The sequence below is a fragment of the Natator depressus genome, chromosome 3, assembly GCF_965152275.1.
Source record: "Natator depressus isolate rNatDep1 chromosome 3, rNatDep2.hap1, whole genome shotgun sequence".
NCBI classification, from domain to species: domain Eukaryota; kingdom Metazoa; phylum Chordata; order Testudines; family Cheloniidae; genus Natator; species Natator depressus.
In genome coordinates, this window is record NC_134236.1 from 101714330 (window position 1) to 101727173 (window position 12844).

At 39.8% G+C, this 12844-nt stretch overlaps 1 protein-coding gene across 1 annotated transcript; it reads right to left on the bottom strand.

The window, feature by feature from the left end:
- Positions 1–10629: 10629 nt before the first annotated feature.
- LOC141983997 (trace amine-associated receptor 7a-like) lies at positions 10630–11658 on the bottom strand. The gene has a single exon (XM_074946944.1). The coding sequence runs from the start codon at positions 11656–11658 to the stop codon at positions 10630–10632; it is 1029 nt and encodes a 342-aa protein (XP_074803045.1).
- Positions 11659–12844: the final 1186 nt, after the last annotated feature.

Below are 12844 nucleotides of genomic sequence, written 5' to 3' on the forward strand. Positions count from 1 at the left end.
TTGCACTACAGTATTTGTATGAGTTGAATTGAAAAATACTATTTCTTTTGTTTATCATTTTACAGTGCAAATATTTGTAATAAAAATAATAATATAAATTGAGCACTTGTACGCTTTGTATTCTGTGTTGAAATAGAAGTCAATATATTTGAAAATGTAGAAAAACATCCAAAATATTTAATTAATTTTAACTGGTATTTTATTAACAGTGTGATTAATCAAGGTTAACTTTTTAAGCACGATTAATTTTTTTGAGTTAATCACGTGAGTTAGCTGTGATTAATTGACAGCCCTAATTTGTTCTAATATCTTTCCAGGTATCAGACTTAAACTTACTGGTCCATAATTCCCTGGGTCCTCTTTGTTCCCCATTTTAAAGATAGATACTATGTTTGCCCTTCTCCAGTTTCCTGGGACCTCACTCATCTTCCAGGGGTTCTCACAGATAATAGCGAGTGGTTCTGAGATTGCTTCAGCTACTTCCATAAGTACCTAAGATGAACTTGAATACATCTAATTTATCTAAATATTCTTTAACCTGTTCATTCCCTACTTTGGCTCGTATTCCTTCCCTCTTGTTGTTAATATTAATTGAGTTGAGTATGTGGTCCCTATTAACCTTTTTAGTGAAGCAAAATAAGCATTAAATGCCTCAGTTTTCTGGAGGTCATCAGTTATTATCTCTCCTTCCTGCTAAGTAGAAGACCAACACTTTCCTTTCTCTTTCTCTTTCTCTTTCTCCTAATGTATTTAAAGAATGCTTAATCTGTTTGGTTGCATTTTTCAAAGGAGCCTAAGGGAGTTAAATGTCCATCTCCCTTTGAAATTCAATTTTCTTATCCATTAAATGAGGATAATAATATCCATTCCATATGGGTGTAGGAAGACTTAATTCAATAGTATAAGTAAAGAATTTGAACAAGCATAGGCTGACAGCAATATATAAGTAAAAAACTTAATATTTATATTATTGATTTGGTAAATAATGATATCATATAGGTTTTAAAGGGATGGAAAAACATTTCTGTTTCCAGTATTGTTCATACTTCGTAACAAATAGAGATGAATTTCACTGAAAAACTAATTTCTGATCTTTCTTTTTTTGCCCTTGTTTAATTCTGGAGGGCCATTTTATCTTCTCAGTCACAAAATTACAACCAATGGACATTGCTCTATTATTGTTTTATAGCATAATATAGTATCAAATTAACAGTATCTGTTCCATCAGAAAACACAAGAAAGCAGGTGGAGTATTCACAGTTCCAGCCTTGCACTCTTCCTTACTGTGGAGCTGTGACTGCAGAGCATGAGCCTGGAAACCCTGCAGGACCAGTCCTGGAGCCTGGTAGTCCTGTCTTTTCAATATTTAATGACAGTTGTTTCCACCCACTGTCTTCTCTTCGTAGGCGTCCTAGGCTTCTAGGCAGTTCTACAATTTTATTATTGTTTCCTAGTGAGGATACCAAGAACCATAATATTCTCATCACTGCCTTTTTAATTTTTAGAATAGTTAAAGTGTTCATTCAGTCTGCAATTAGAGTCTAATGGCCGTTGTATAAAAAAAGAAAAAGGAAAAAAAAGAGAAATACCCTTCCGTATATATGTTATGCTTATGTAAATATGACAGAGTGACATAGATGTTACTTAACCGGTGAGTTCTTCAGAGCAGAGACTGTTTTATGTGTTTGTGCCTAGCATCGTGAAGCCTTGATCCCTGCTTGGCGCCCTTAGGTTCTACCACAAGCCAATACTGTATACACAGTACAATACATAACACAATTTCAAGTACATAAAAGGTTGTTACAAGGAAGAGGAAGAAAAATTGTACTTCTTAACCTCTGAGGATAGGACAAGAAGCAATGGGCTTAAATTGCAGCAAGGGTGGTTTAGGTTGGACATTAGGAAAAATTCCTAATTGTCAGAGTGGTTAAGCACTGGAATAAATTGCCTAGGGAGGTTGTGGAATCTCCATCATTGGGGATTTTTAAGAGCAGGTTGGACAAACTCCTGTCAGGGATGGTCGAGATAATACTTAGTCCTGCAGTGAGTGCAGGGGACTGGACTAGATGACCTCTCGAGGTCCCTTCCTGTTCTATGATTCTACGAATAATACTAAGAGAAAGTTGAAAAAGTTAGAAGAATAACCCAAACAAACGAAAAAAACATTAGCTGAATTTCTGATATCAATACTCATTCCACATCATAGAATCATAGAATCATAAAATATTAGGGTTGGAAGGGACCTCAGGAGGTCACCTAGTCCAACCCCCTCCTCAAAGCAGGACCAATCCCCAACTAAATCATCCCAGCCAGGGCTTTGTCAAGCCTGACTTTAAAAACTTCTAAGGAAGGAGATTCCACCATCTCCCTAGGTAACGCATTCCAGTGCTTCACCACCCTCCTAGTGAAAAAGTTTTTCCTAATATCCAACCTAAACCTCCCCCACTGCAACTTGAGACCATTACTCCTCATTCTGTCATCTGCTACCACTGAGAACAGTCTAGATCCATCCTCTTTGGAACCCCCTTTCAGGTAGTTGAAAGCAGCTATCAAGTCCCCCCTCATTCTTCTCTTCTGCAGACTAAACAATCCCAGTTCCCTCAGCCTCTCCTCATAAGTCATGTGTTCTAGTCCCCTAATCATTTTTGTTGCCCTCCGCTGGACTCTTTCCAATTTTTTCACATCCTTCTTGTAGTGTGGGGCCCAAAACTGGACAAAGTACTAAAGATGAGGCCTCACCAATGCCGAATAGAGGAGAACGATCATGTCCCTTGATCTGCTGGCAATGCTCCTACTTAATACAGCCCAAAATGCTGTTAGCCTTCTTGGCAACAAGGACACACTGTTGACTCATATCCAGCTTCTCATCCACTGTAACCCGTAGGTTCTTTCTTGCAGAACTGCTGCCTAGCCATTTGGTCCGTAGTCTGAAGCGGTGCATGGGATTCTTCCATCCTAAGTGCAGGACTCTGCACTTGTCCTTGTTGAACCTCATCAGATTTCTTTTGGCCCAATCCTCTAATTTGTCTAGGGCTCTCTGTATCCTATCCCTACCCTCCAGCATATCTACCACTCCTCCCAATTTAGTGTCATCTGCAGACTTGCTGAGGATGCAATCCACACCATCCTCCAGATCATTAATGAAGATATTGAAGAAAACCGGCCCCAGGACTGACCCTTGGGGCACTCCGCTTGATACCGGCTGCCAACTAGACATGGAGCCATTGATCACTACCTGTTGAGCCTGACAATCTAGCCAAATTTCTATCCACCTTATAGTCCATTCATCCAGCCCATACTTCTTTAACTTGCTGGCAAGAATACTATGGGAGGCTGTGTCAAAAGCTTTGCTAAAGTCAAGGAACAACACGTCCACTGCTTTCTCTTCATCCACAGAGCCAGTTATCTCGTCATAGAAGGCAATTAGATTAGTCAGGCATGACTTGCCCTTGGTGAATCCATGCTGAGTGTTCCTGATCACTTTCCTCTCGTCTAAGTGCTTCAGAATTGATTCCTTGAGGACCTGCTCCATGATTTTTCCAGGAACTGAGGTGAGGCTGACTGGCCTGTAGTTCCTAGGATCCATCTTCTTCCCTTTTTTAAAGATGGGCACTACATTAGCCTTTTTCGAGTCGTCCGGGACCTCCCCCGATCACCATGAGTTTTCAAAGATAATGGCCAATGGCTCTGCAATCTCATTCTCCAATTCCTTTAGCACTCCCAGATGCAGCGCATCCGGCCCCATGGACTTGTTCTTGTCCAGCTTTTCTAAATAGTCCCGAACCACTTCTTTCTCCACAGAGGGCTGGTCACCTTCTCCCCATGCTGTGCTTCCCCGTGCTGTAGTCTGGGAGCTGAAGACAGAGGCAAAAAAAGCATTGAGTACATTAGCTTTTTCCACATCCTCTGTCACTAGGTTGCCTCCCTCATTCAGTAAGGGGCCCACACTTTCCTTGACTTTCTTCTTGTTGCTAACATACCTGAAGAAACCCTTCTTGTTACTCTTAACATCTCTTGCTAGCTGCAACTCCAGGTGTGATTTGGCCTTCCTGATTTCACTCCTGCATGCCCAAGAAATATTTTTATACACTTCCCTGGTCATTTGTCCAATCTTCCACTTCTTGTAAGCTTTGTTTTGTGTTTAAGATCAGTAAGGATTTCACTGTTAAGCCAAGCTGGTCGCCTGCCATATTTACTATTCTTTCTACACATCGGGATGGTTTGTCCCTGTAACCTCAATAAGGATTCTTTAAAATACAGCCAACTCACTTTAAAATACAGAAAAAAGAAAAGGAATGACTAGTGGCACCTTAGAGACTAACCAATTTATTTGAGCATAAGCTTTCGTGAGCTACAGCTCACTTCATCGGATGCATCTGATGAAGTGAGCTGTAGCTCACGAAAGCTTATGCTCAGATAAATTGGTTAGTCTCTAAGGTGCCACTAGTACTCCTTTTCTTTTTGTGAATACAGACTAACACAGCTGCTACTCTGAAACCTTTAAAATACAGATCACTCTTCCATCTCGTTGATTGTTTCAGACCCAGAGCCCACTCTTCAATTAATTTAAACAATGTGATAGCGTTTAGTGATATTTATTAAAGCATGCCAGAGAGGAGTTATCCCAGAGGTGGAACAAAGTAGTTTGGCAGGGCTTAGGTGAGGTCTTTACGCCAGGTATTTGGAATTCAGTTGAGCAGGAATAGGTGATTTTTGATTTTTTTTTCATAAAAAGTAATAAAAATGGCAGTCCCATGTTTCTGTGCTATCATACGCTACATAAATTCTGTATGCACGCTGATTGTGAATTTAATATTTCATTTTGATAAGCTATTATTTTAATGTCGCTATTTGTATTGTTTTCTTTTTCTTACAGTTAAAATATTCAGGATAACCCAGTATTATCCACTAGATGGCATAACAGTGACATTATAATGCTCTCCTCTGCTAGCTGAAGATCTTGGGCTTGATTTTGATCTCACATTGGTTTTACACCAATATAACTCTACTGATTTCAGTACAGTCCCTCCTGATTTATAGAGAGACTCAGCTGAGATCAGAATCAACCCTTTTTCTCAAAGCAATATATCTACCAGTATTTTGGGGGGCATTTGTTCTTTTCGGAGAAGACTCTTTGTCTGGAAGTTGGGGGACAGTTTACTTTGATTCACAGCATATGGACAGCTCTGTCTACATTTTAGGTCTTCTGATGGTAGTGTGTGATGCTTATGAAAGCAGAGGTTTCCAAACTGTGGTATGCAAGCTATCAGTGGCCCATGGAGATCTTCCCAGAGGACACATGGTGCTGACTTCTCCTCCTTATCTTCAGCAGCTATTTTACATTACAAGACTGATAAAAATATATTAAATATTTACCTAATATCATTATTCCTTGTAAGCAATTGTTATTGTTGCCACAAGGATGTTATAGGATGGGAGGAGAGGTAGATCACAAAAAACCCAGTTGCCCCAAGAGAGGGGAAAAAGAAATGCTTCTGAGCAGTATTATCTCTCAGACTGTCTCATCTATTTATTTTTAGAGCTTCCATCCCTGTAGCATTAGGGTGCTGAGTTAGGGTTAAACAACTGTCTGATTATGAACCATCTTCTCTGCTCCTCTTGAGGCAAAATCATGTTTCATGTGCCCATATTAGGCAGAGGAAAAACAAGGGGGTGGGGGCTGATTTTCAGAGGTACTGGTCCCCAAAATTCTTTTTGAAGTCAGTGGAAGGTGTGGGTACTCAGCATCTCTGAAATTCAGACCACCCAGCCATTCTGTATTACTCCTTATTGAGGGAAAGGCTGCATGAAGAGGTGTGTCTTTCCCAGCGCCCAGAACAAGGATGAGTATTCCATACAGTGTACGGTGTTCTGAAAGTGAACTGGAAAGAGAGTAATGTGCTTTTGAACTGATCAGACCTTGTTGTGCAGGCTGGTCGTGTAAAGTTTCATTTAGCATTCTGCAGTATAAAACTCTGTAGAGTGCTTGTTAGAGGTCTCAGGATTGATCAGTTGCAGCCCTCTTCTCCAAGGATGGCCGCCATTGGCCCATGAGTACTGCAGTATCATACAAGGATGTAAAAAGAAAAGGAGAACTTGTGGCACCTTAGAGACTAACCAATTTATTTGAGCATAAGTTTTCGTGAGCTACAGCTCACTTCATCTGATGCATACTGGGGAAAATACAGAAGATACTTGTTTTTATACACACAAATCATGAAAAAATGGGTGTTTATCACTACAAAAGGTTTTCTCTTCCCCCACCCCACTCTCCTGCTGGTTATAGATTATGTAAAGTGATCACTCTCCTTACAATGTGTATGATAATCAAGGTGGGCCATTTCTAGCACAAATCCAGGGTTTAACAAGAACGTCTGAGGAGGGTGGGGGGTGAGGAAAACAAGGGGAAATAGGTTACCTTGCATAATGACTTAGCTACTCCCAGACTCTATTCAAGCCTGTGTGGTGTGGTCCAGTCCACACAAGAGATCCACTTCCTGGACACTACAGTGCTAATAAACGATGGTTACATAAACACCACCCTATACCGGAAACCTACTGACCGCTATTCCTACCTACATGCCTCCAGATTTCACCCTGACCACACCACACAATCCATTGTCTACAGCCAAGCTCTGCGATACAACTGCATTTGCTCCAACCCCTCAGACAGAGACAAACACCTACAAGATCTCTATCAAGCATTCTTACAACTACAATACCCACCTGCGGAAGTGAAGAAACAAATTGAGAGAGCCAGAAGAGTTCCCAGAACTCACCTACTACAGGACAGGCCTAACAAAGAAAATAACAGAATGCCACTAGCCGTCACCTTCAGCCCCCAACTAAACCCCTCCAACGCATTATCAAGGATCTACAACCTATCCTGAAGGATGACCCAACACTCTCACAAATCTTGGGAGACAGGCCAGTCCTTGCCTACAGACAGCCCCCCAACCTGAAGCGAATACTCACCAGCAACCACATACCACACAACAGAACCACTAACCCAGGAACCTATCATTGCAACAAAGCCCGTTGCCAACTATGCCCCATATCTATTCAGGGGACACCATCACAGGGCCTAATAACATCAGCCACACTATCAGAGGCTCATTCACCTGCACATCTACCAATGTGATATTTGCCATCATGTGCCAGCAATGCCCCTCTGCCATGTACATTGGCCAAACAGGACAGTCTCTACGTAAAAGAATAAATGGACACAAATCAGATGTCAAGAATTATAACATTCATAAACCAGTCGGAGAACACTTCAATCTCTCTGGTCACGCGATTACAGACATGAAAGTTGTGATATTACAACAGAAAAACTTCCAATCCAGACTGCAGCGAGAGACTGCTGAATTGGAATTCATTTACAAATTGGATACAATTAACTTAGGCTTGAATAGAGACTGGGAGTGGCTAAGTCATTATGCAAGGTAACCTATTTCCCCCTGTTTTTTCCTACCCCCCCCCACAGACGTTCTTGTTAAACCCTGGATTTGTGCTGGAAATGGCCCACCTTGATTATTATACACATTGTAAGGAGAGTGATCACTTTAGATAAGCTATTACCAACAGGAGAGTGGGTTTGTGTGTGTGTGGGGGGGGAGAAAACCTGGATTTGTGCTGGAAATGGCCCACCTTGATTATCATACACATTGTAAGGAGAGTGATCACTTTACATAAGCTATTACCAGCAGGAGAGTGGGGTGGGGGGAGAGAAAACCTTTTGTAGTGATAAACACCCATTTTTTCATGATTTGTGTGTATAAAAACAAACATCTTCTGTATTTTCCACAGAATGCATCCGATGAAGTGAGCTGTAGCTCATGAAAGCTTACGCTCAGATACATTGGTTAGTCTCTAAGGTGCCATAAGGACTCCTTTTCTTTTTGCGAATACAGACTAACACGGCTGTTACTCTGAAACCTATACAAGGATGTGTAGTCTATCCCCTTCTACCTCCCCTCATTCTACGGTTTCCTGCCAGCCAGGAAGGCTGGCAGCCCTTTTTGTAGTAAAAATGGCTCACAGCTGTCTGCCCACATTCTTAGTGAACACCTTATTTATAGAGTTTAAGTGGTACAGAGGGCCTTGTGTACCGGGGTGAATTTTATCCTCTAATATCAAACATTTGATTTACGCTTCTTTTATCTTCAGTTTTGAACAATAAAACTAATGATAAATGCATGAAATATAAACTGTATAGCAGATGTTTCCAAAGCAGTTTTTATTCGTGTGGCTCATCAGAATGAATTACAATAATTTATTATTATATGTATTTTTTATTTATTTATTTAAATTAAAGTAAGGCCTAATGAAATCTCAGCCCTAGAGTGCTAAGCTCTGTACAAACATATGGTGGAAGTCGGTCTCTGGCCCAAACAGTTTACAAGCTAAATACATGTATTGCAAAACCACTTAAACAAATTTACACTCCATAGTGTTTTTCATATTATTTAGAGTGGGACTTAATCTTCAACAGAAGCAGAGTTAGGCCAGTGCTGGGTGCTTTCGAAAATCCCACACTACATTCTTAAGTCTGTGCTCAAGTATCCTTCAATCTCCCTACCTTGCCCATGCTCTAGTTTGTCTCATCCATTTGTTATATCTTATCTTTTAAAAAAACAAGTTCTTTGGGTGCGCAGGGACTGTCACTTACTGTTTGACTGTATAGTGCCTAGCACAATGCAGCCCCACTCTGTCTGAGACTTCTGTTTTTTCTTAATCATGCTACCAAATCACTGTGACTTTATATTTCACATTTCACTTTATTTTACCTGAAAAAAAGAAAAACTACACACAGTTTTAGAATGACAAAAAGCAGAAAGGTGCCCCCAGGGTAACTGGCAGACAAGGATTTAGATGTTGTGCAAACACAGCATCAAGACAGATTTTCAGTCTGAAATAAATTCAGTTTTGAACAACCACCAGTTATTTAAATTTTAAGACTTTTTTGTACTGCATCTTAAGCAAAGATAAAAGCTGCCATAAATCACACAGTTGACAGAGAATTTATAATTAACAAAATTGCGAGCCCACAAGCATCAGCTGGACTGTCAGATCAAGAAAAAACATCTATTATGTTAAAAAATGGTGATCCATCCCCAGAAAAGCTCCCTCTGGGTACTAACAGAGTTTTACCTTTCTCTCCTTTTGCTATTACCCATTGTGTTTTTTGTGATGATGACTGGGTTTTGCTTGTTATATATCTGTTAAATCAAGTCTGTTGTTCAGCTAGCACAAACATTTTGAAATAAGGGAATAGCCAGTGGATCTTGCCACTGTGGCTGCATGGATGTTTCTCTGAGCTCTGGGCTTTCCCAGTATTTATGTCTCAGAATGGACCATACTTTTCAAACACTGCATATTGCAAGATTTACCAGGGGAGTAATAGAAAAGTGTTCTGTGAGTTACAGGGGCAGGAACCAGTGAAGAGGCTACAGGTGGCTGCTTCCAAAAGGGGCAGGATGAAGTGGGCTACCTGCCTATCCCAGTCAAAAGGCTCTGCCATGAGAAAGGGGAGTGGACAGCTACTCTATTTCCAACAGAGGCATTATTTTATATGATATGTGATTAATATTAAGATAAAACATTATTTATTCAACTGAATACTAAAAGTCAGTCGTCATCCTATTCCTATGTGTCGCCAAATATGTTTTCTCGCAGAGGCTGTAAGCCACTGATGAAGTTGGTTAAAGCCTTGGGTCAGTTGGACATTTATAAAATCATGTCTCATGCTCTCATTAACGATTTCAAAATAAGCAGGAGGCACAGTTTTTCTGTTGTGAAGATGCTAATTTATCTCTGCCGACTCCATGTCACTGCTGTGTGGCTTGTTAACTCCACTCTGGGGCTAAAGGAACAGCTCTTTAGGCAGAGGGATGTATGGCTTGGGACAGAGAATTCCTACAGGAAGAGACCTGAGAAGTGCGAAGCCTGGGGAGAATGTTTGGACTGAAATTTATTATTTTTTTTTGGTAATAAACTCAACCCTCAGGAGGATGGAGAGTTTGACCCTATGCAGACTGAAGCAGGCAGGGAAGAACTGCCATGCAAATTGAATTTTTACAAAAAGTTATTTTTGGAATTTGTAAATTAAACTTTTAGAAGTTTATCCCAGTTCGTTCATGTGATAGTTATCTTGCCTGCCAGAGTAAAGTCAATGGCATGCTCCTTCTTCACTTACAGTTTAGCAAACCAGATAATAAGCATTTACTGTTATTATACAGGAATATTGAAAACTAACAAATCTTTCTCATTCACAACTGGCCTGTCCAGAGCTTCTGTAGTGTTTGTAATCCAGCTCCCTTACTGCCAGTGGGAAATATTTTCAGGCTTGTCCACTCTGGAAATTTACTGGAATTGATATTGCAGAATAGGCAGCTTTAAATTCACACCTTACTATAAACCAAAATAAGTTTCAAATATAGACAAGCCCTTAGAAAGTTGCTGTGACACAGTTAAGCCAGATTTTCACAATCATAAAAAGTTATACAAAGTATAAAATCAAGATGACAATATTTTATACAGAAAATGAGATACACAGCCAGATTTTATGAAAAGGGGAATGACTGTGAAATGTGAGATGAGTAGCTCTACCCAGGATCGGATAGGTTTTCAGTTTGAAAACAAATTCATTGTTGAACAATCAAGCCGGAGCATTTTACAGCTCACAATCACTTTCATTGCTTTTCGAAACCAAGGATAAAAGACAGAGTAAATCAAAGGATTAACGGCAGAGTTGGAATAAGTGAACCAAAGCAGAATATCAAAGATAAGGGGTGGTGTTATGAAGTTAAAAAAAGCATCAATTATTACAATTATAGAATAAGGTGACCAGAATACCACAAAAGCAATCACAGCAATACCAATGGTTTTAGCAGCTTTCCTCTCTCTTCTGCTAACTCTGTCACTGTAAGTTTCAGACAACTGGGTGTTGTTGCTCATCATCTCTATCATTCTAGCTTGTCGTTTAGCCACAGCAAAGATCTTGCTGTAAAGTGCTATTGTTGTAAAAAAAGGTATTAGATAAAGGAGAGAGGTTACAACCACCCACGTTTTGTTGAAAAGAAGTTGACAGCTCCCGACACAGGAGAGAACGTTTACTAATTCTTGTATCCCTTTCTCATTAGCCCCAGTGAAGACAACCGAAAAACTGAATACTAATGAAAATATCCAGGCAACAGCTATGCACATGCCTGAAACTGGCACTGTGAACTTGAAAGGGTAAATTAACGGATCAGTAACAGCAATGTAGCGATCAACAGAGATGAAACACAAGTGAAATATTGATGAAAAACAAAAAGTTACTTCTAAAGAACTATGGAATCTACAGAATGTTTCCCCAAAATACCAGCATGTTTCGACAGATCTTATACTGCTGAAGGGCAGCACAGTCAGACCCAAACAAAAATCAGCACATGCCAAGGAGGCGAGCAAAATATTTGTAGGAGAGTGAAGCTGTTTGAAATAAGCAATTGAAATCATTACCATTAGGTTACCACCTAGTGTAAGAATTGTCAGAAAACTAAGCACAACGTACAAAGTTATGCGGATTCCAGAAGACCACGATGTTTTATAGCAGGATCCATTAATACTCTCAAAGCAATATTGTGTTTCTTCATTCTGAAGAAGCGCTGAAGTCATGTTGTGCTTTTGTTGTTAACTACTCTGAACTTTTTAGTGTTTGCGTTTGTATACCAATGGTGATGGTGTGGCACTGGTTGGTCAAGCTCTTCACTTTTTAAATCTTTCTGAAAAAGAGAATTAAAGTCAACATGAGTGAGAGTACAATAATTCCAAAGTGTTGCATTATGTCCATCAGTAGACCAAAAATGTGTACGTAACTAGGAAGTAAATAATAGAACATATCAAAATATCTGTTGTAACTACAGCTTTCAATGGCATTTTGAAATAGGTAAACTAGGAGCAAAAATACTTTATAATTGAAAAGTTTCTCCTGTGCTATAATATAGAATTTATTTTTACCTATTCATATTTATTTAAATTTCCTCGATGCCTGATCTTTCTGTTTAAGTCAATTGCAAAACTCCCATTGACCTCAGTGTAGCTGGATGGGTTTCAGAGTAACAGCCGTGTTAGTCAGTATCCTTCTTGTAGTTGGATGGACTGCTAATGCCTTACCTTTTGAGAAGCTTTTCTTCAGATAGAATCCTGGATTAAAATAGAATGAATAGAAGGCAGGAAGAGACACATGTTTTCAGTAGTGCTTTATCCTCAGAGTTCTCTTAGCAAAGCTAATGAGAAAGTGCTGGCATGCTGTCCTCTCAAAAATGAGGGGTGGGGTTAGGGGGAAAACAGAAAGCACAAGGGAAATTTTGTGATCATCCCATAAAATGAAATCCCTCTGGTAAAGGGTGTAAACACTGATAGATGTGTAGAGTCCGGAAAAAACCCATCATAAAGGAATCTACTTTGATTTATCACAAGACAGTCCTTTAACTAAGTATATACTGTGATGAACCTAAGTCTCATTGTAAGATCCTTCCTTTATTTTTTGAAGGCAAATTTAACTGTCTCCCATAGCAACCAGGTGTTATCTCCATACTATTACTGTAAATTGCTTTGTCAGGAATAGTGACTAAGGAAACTGAGGTCATAGACAATGGTATGTGTGTTAAAGAAAATCTATCCCACCTTTATTAATCTTGCAGTGGGATATTTTTATTTCTCTCTCTCTCTCTCTTTCTTTCTCTCATATTTTGGACATTTTCCCACACTCTGTGCCAAACTCGTTCCAGTGCTAAGAATGGAGTAAGGGTTGAGGCAGCTTATGTCATCCCAATGTGTCTGCTGTGGTCCAGTCCAGCCC

Excerpts from the sequence above, each read along its gene's own strand:
- LOC141983997 (XM_074946944.1), bottom strand. The coding sequence starts at position 11,658 with ATGACTTCAGCGCTTCTTCAGAATGAAGAAACACAATATTGCTTTGAG.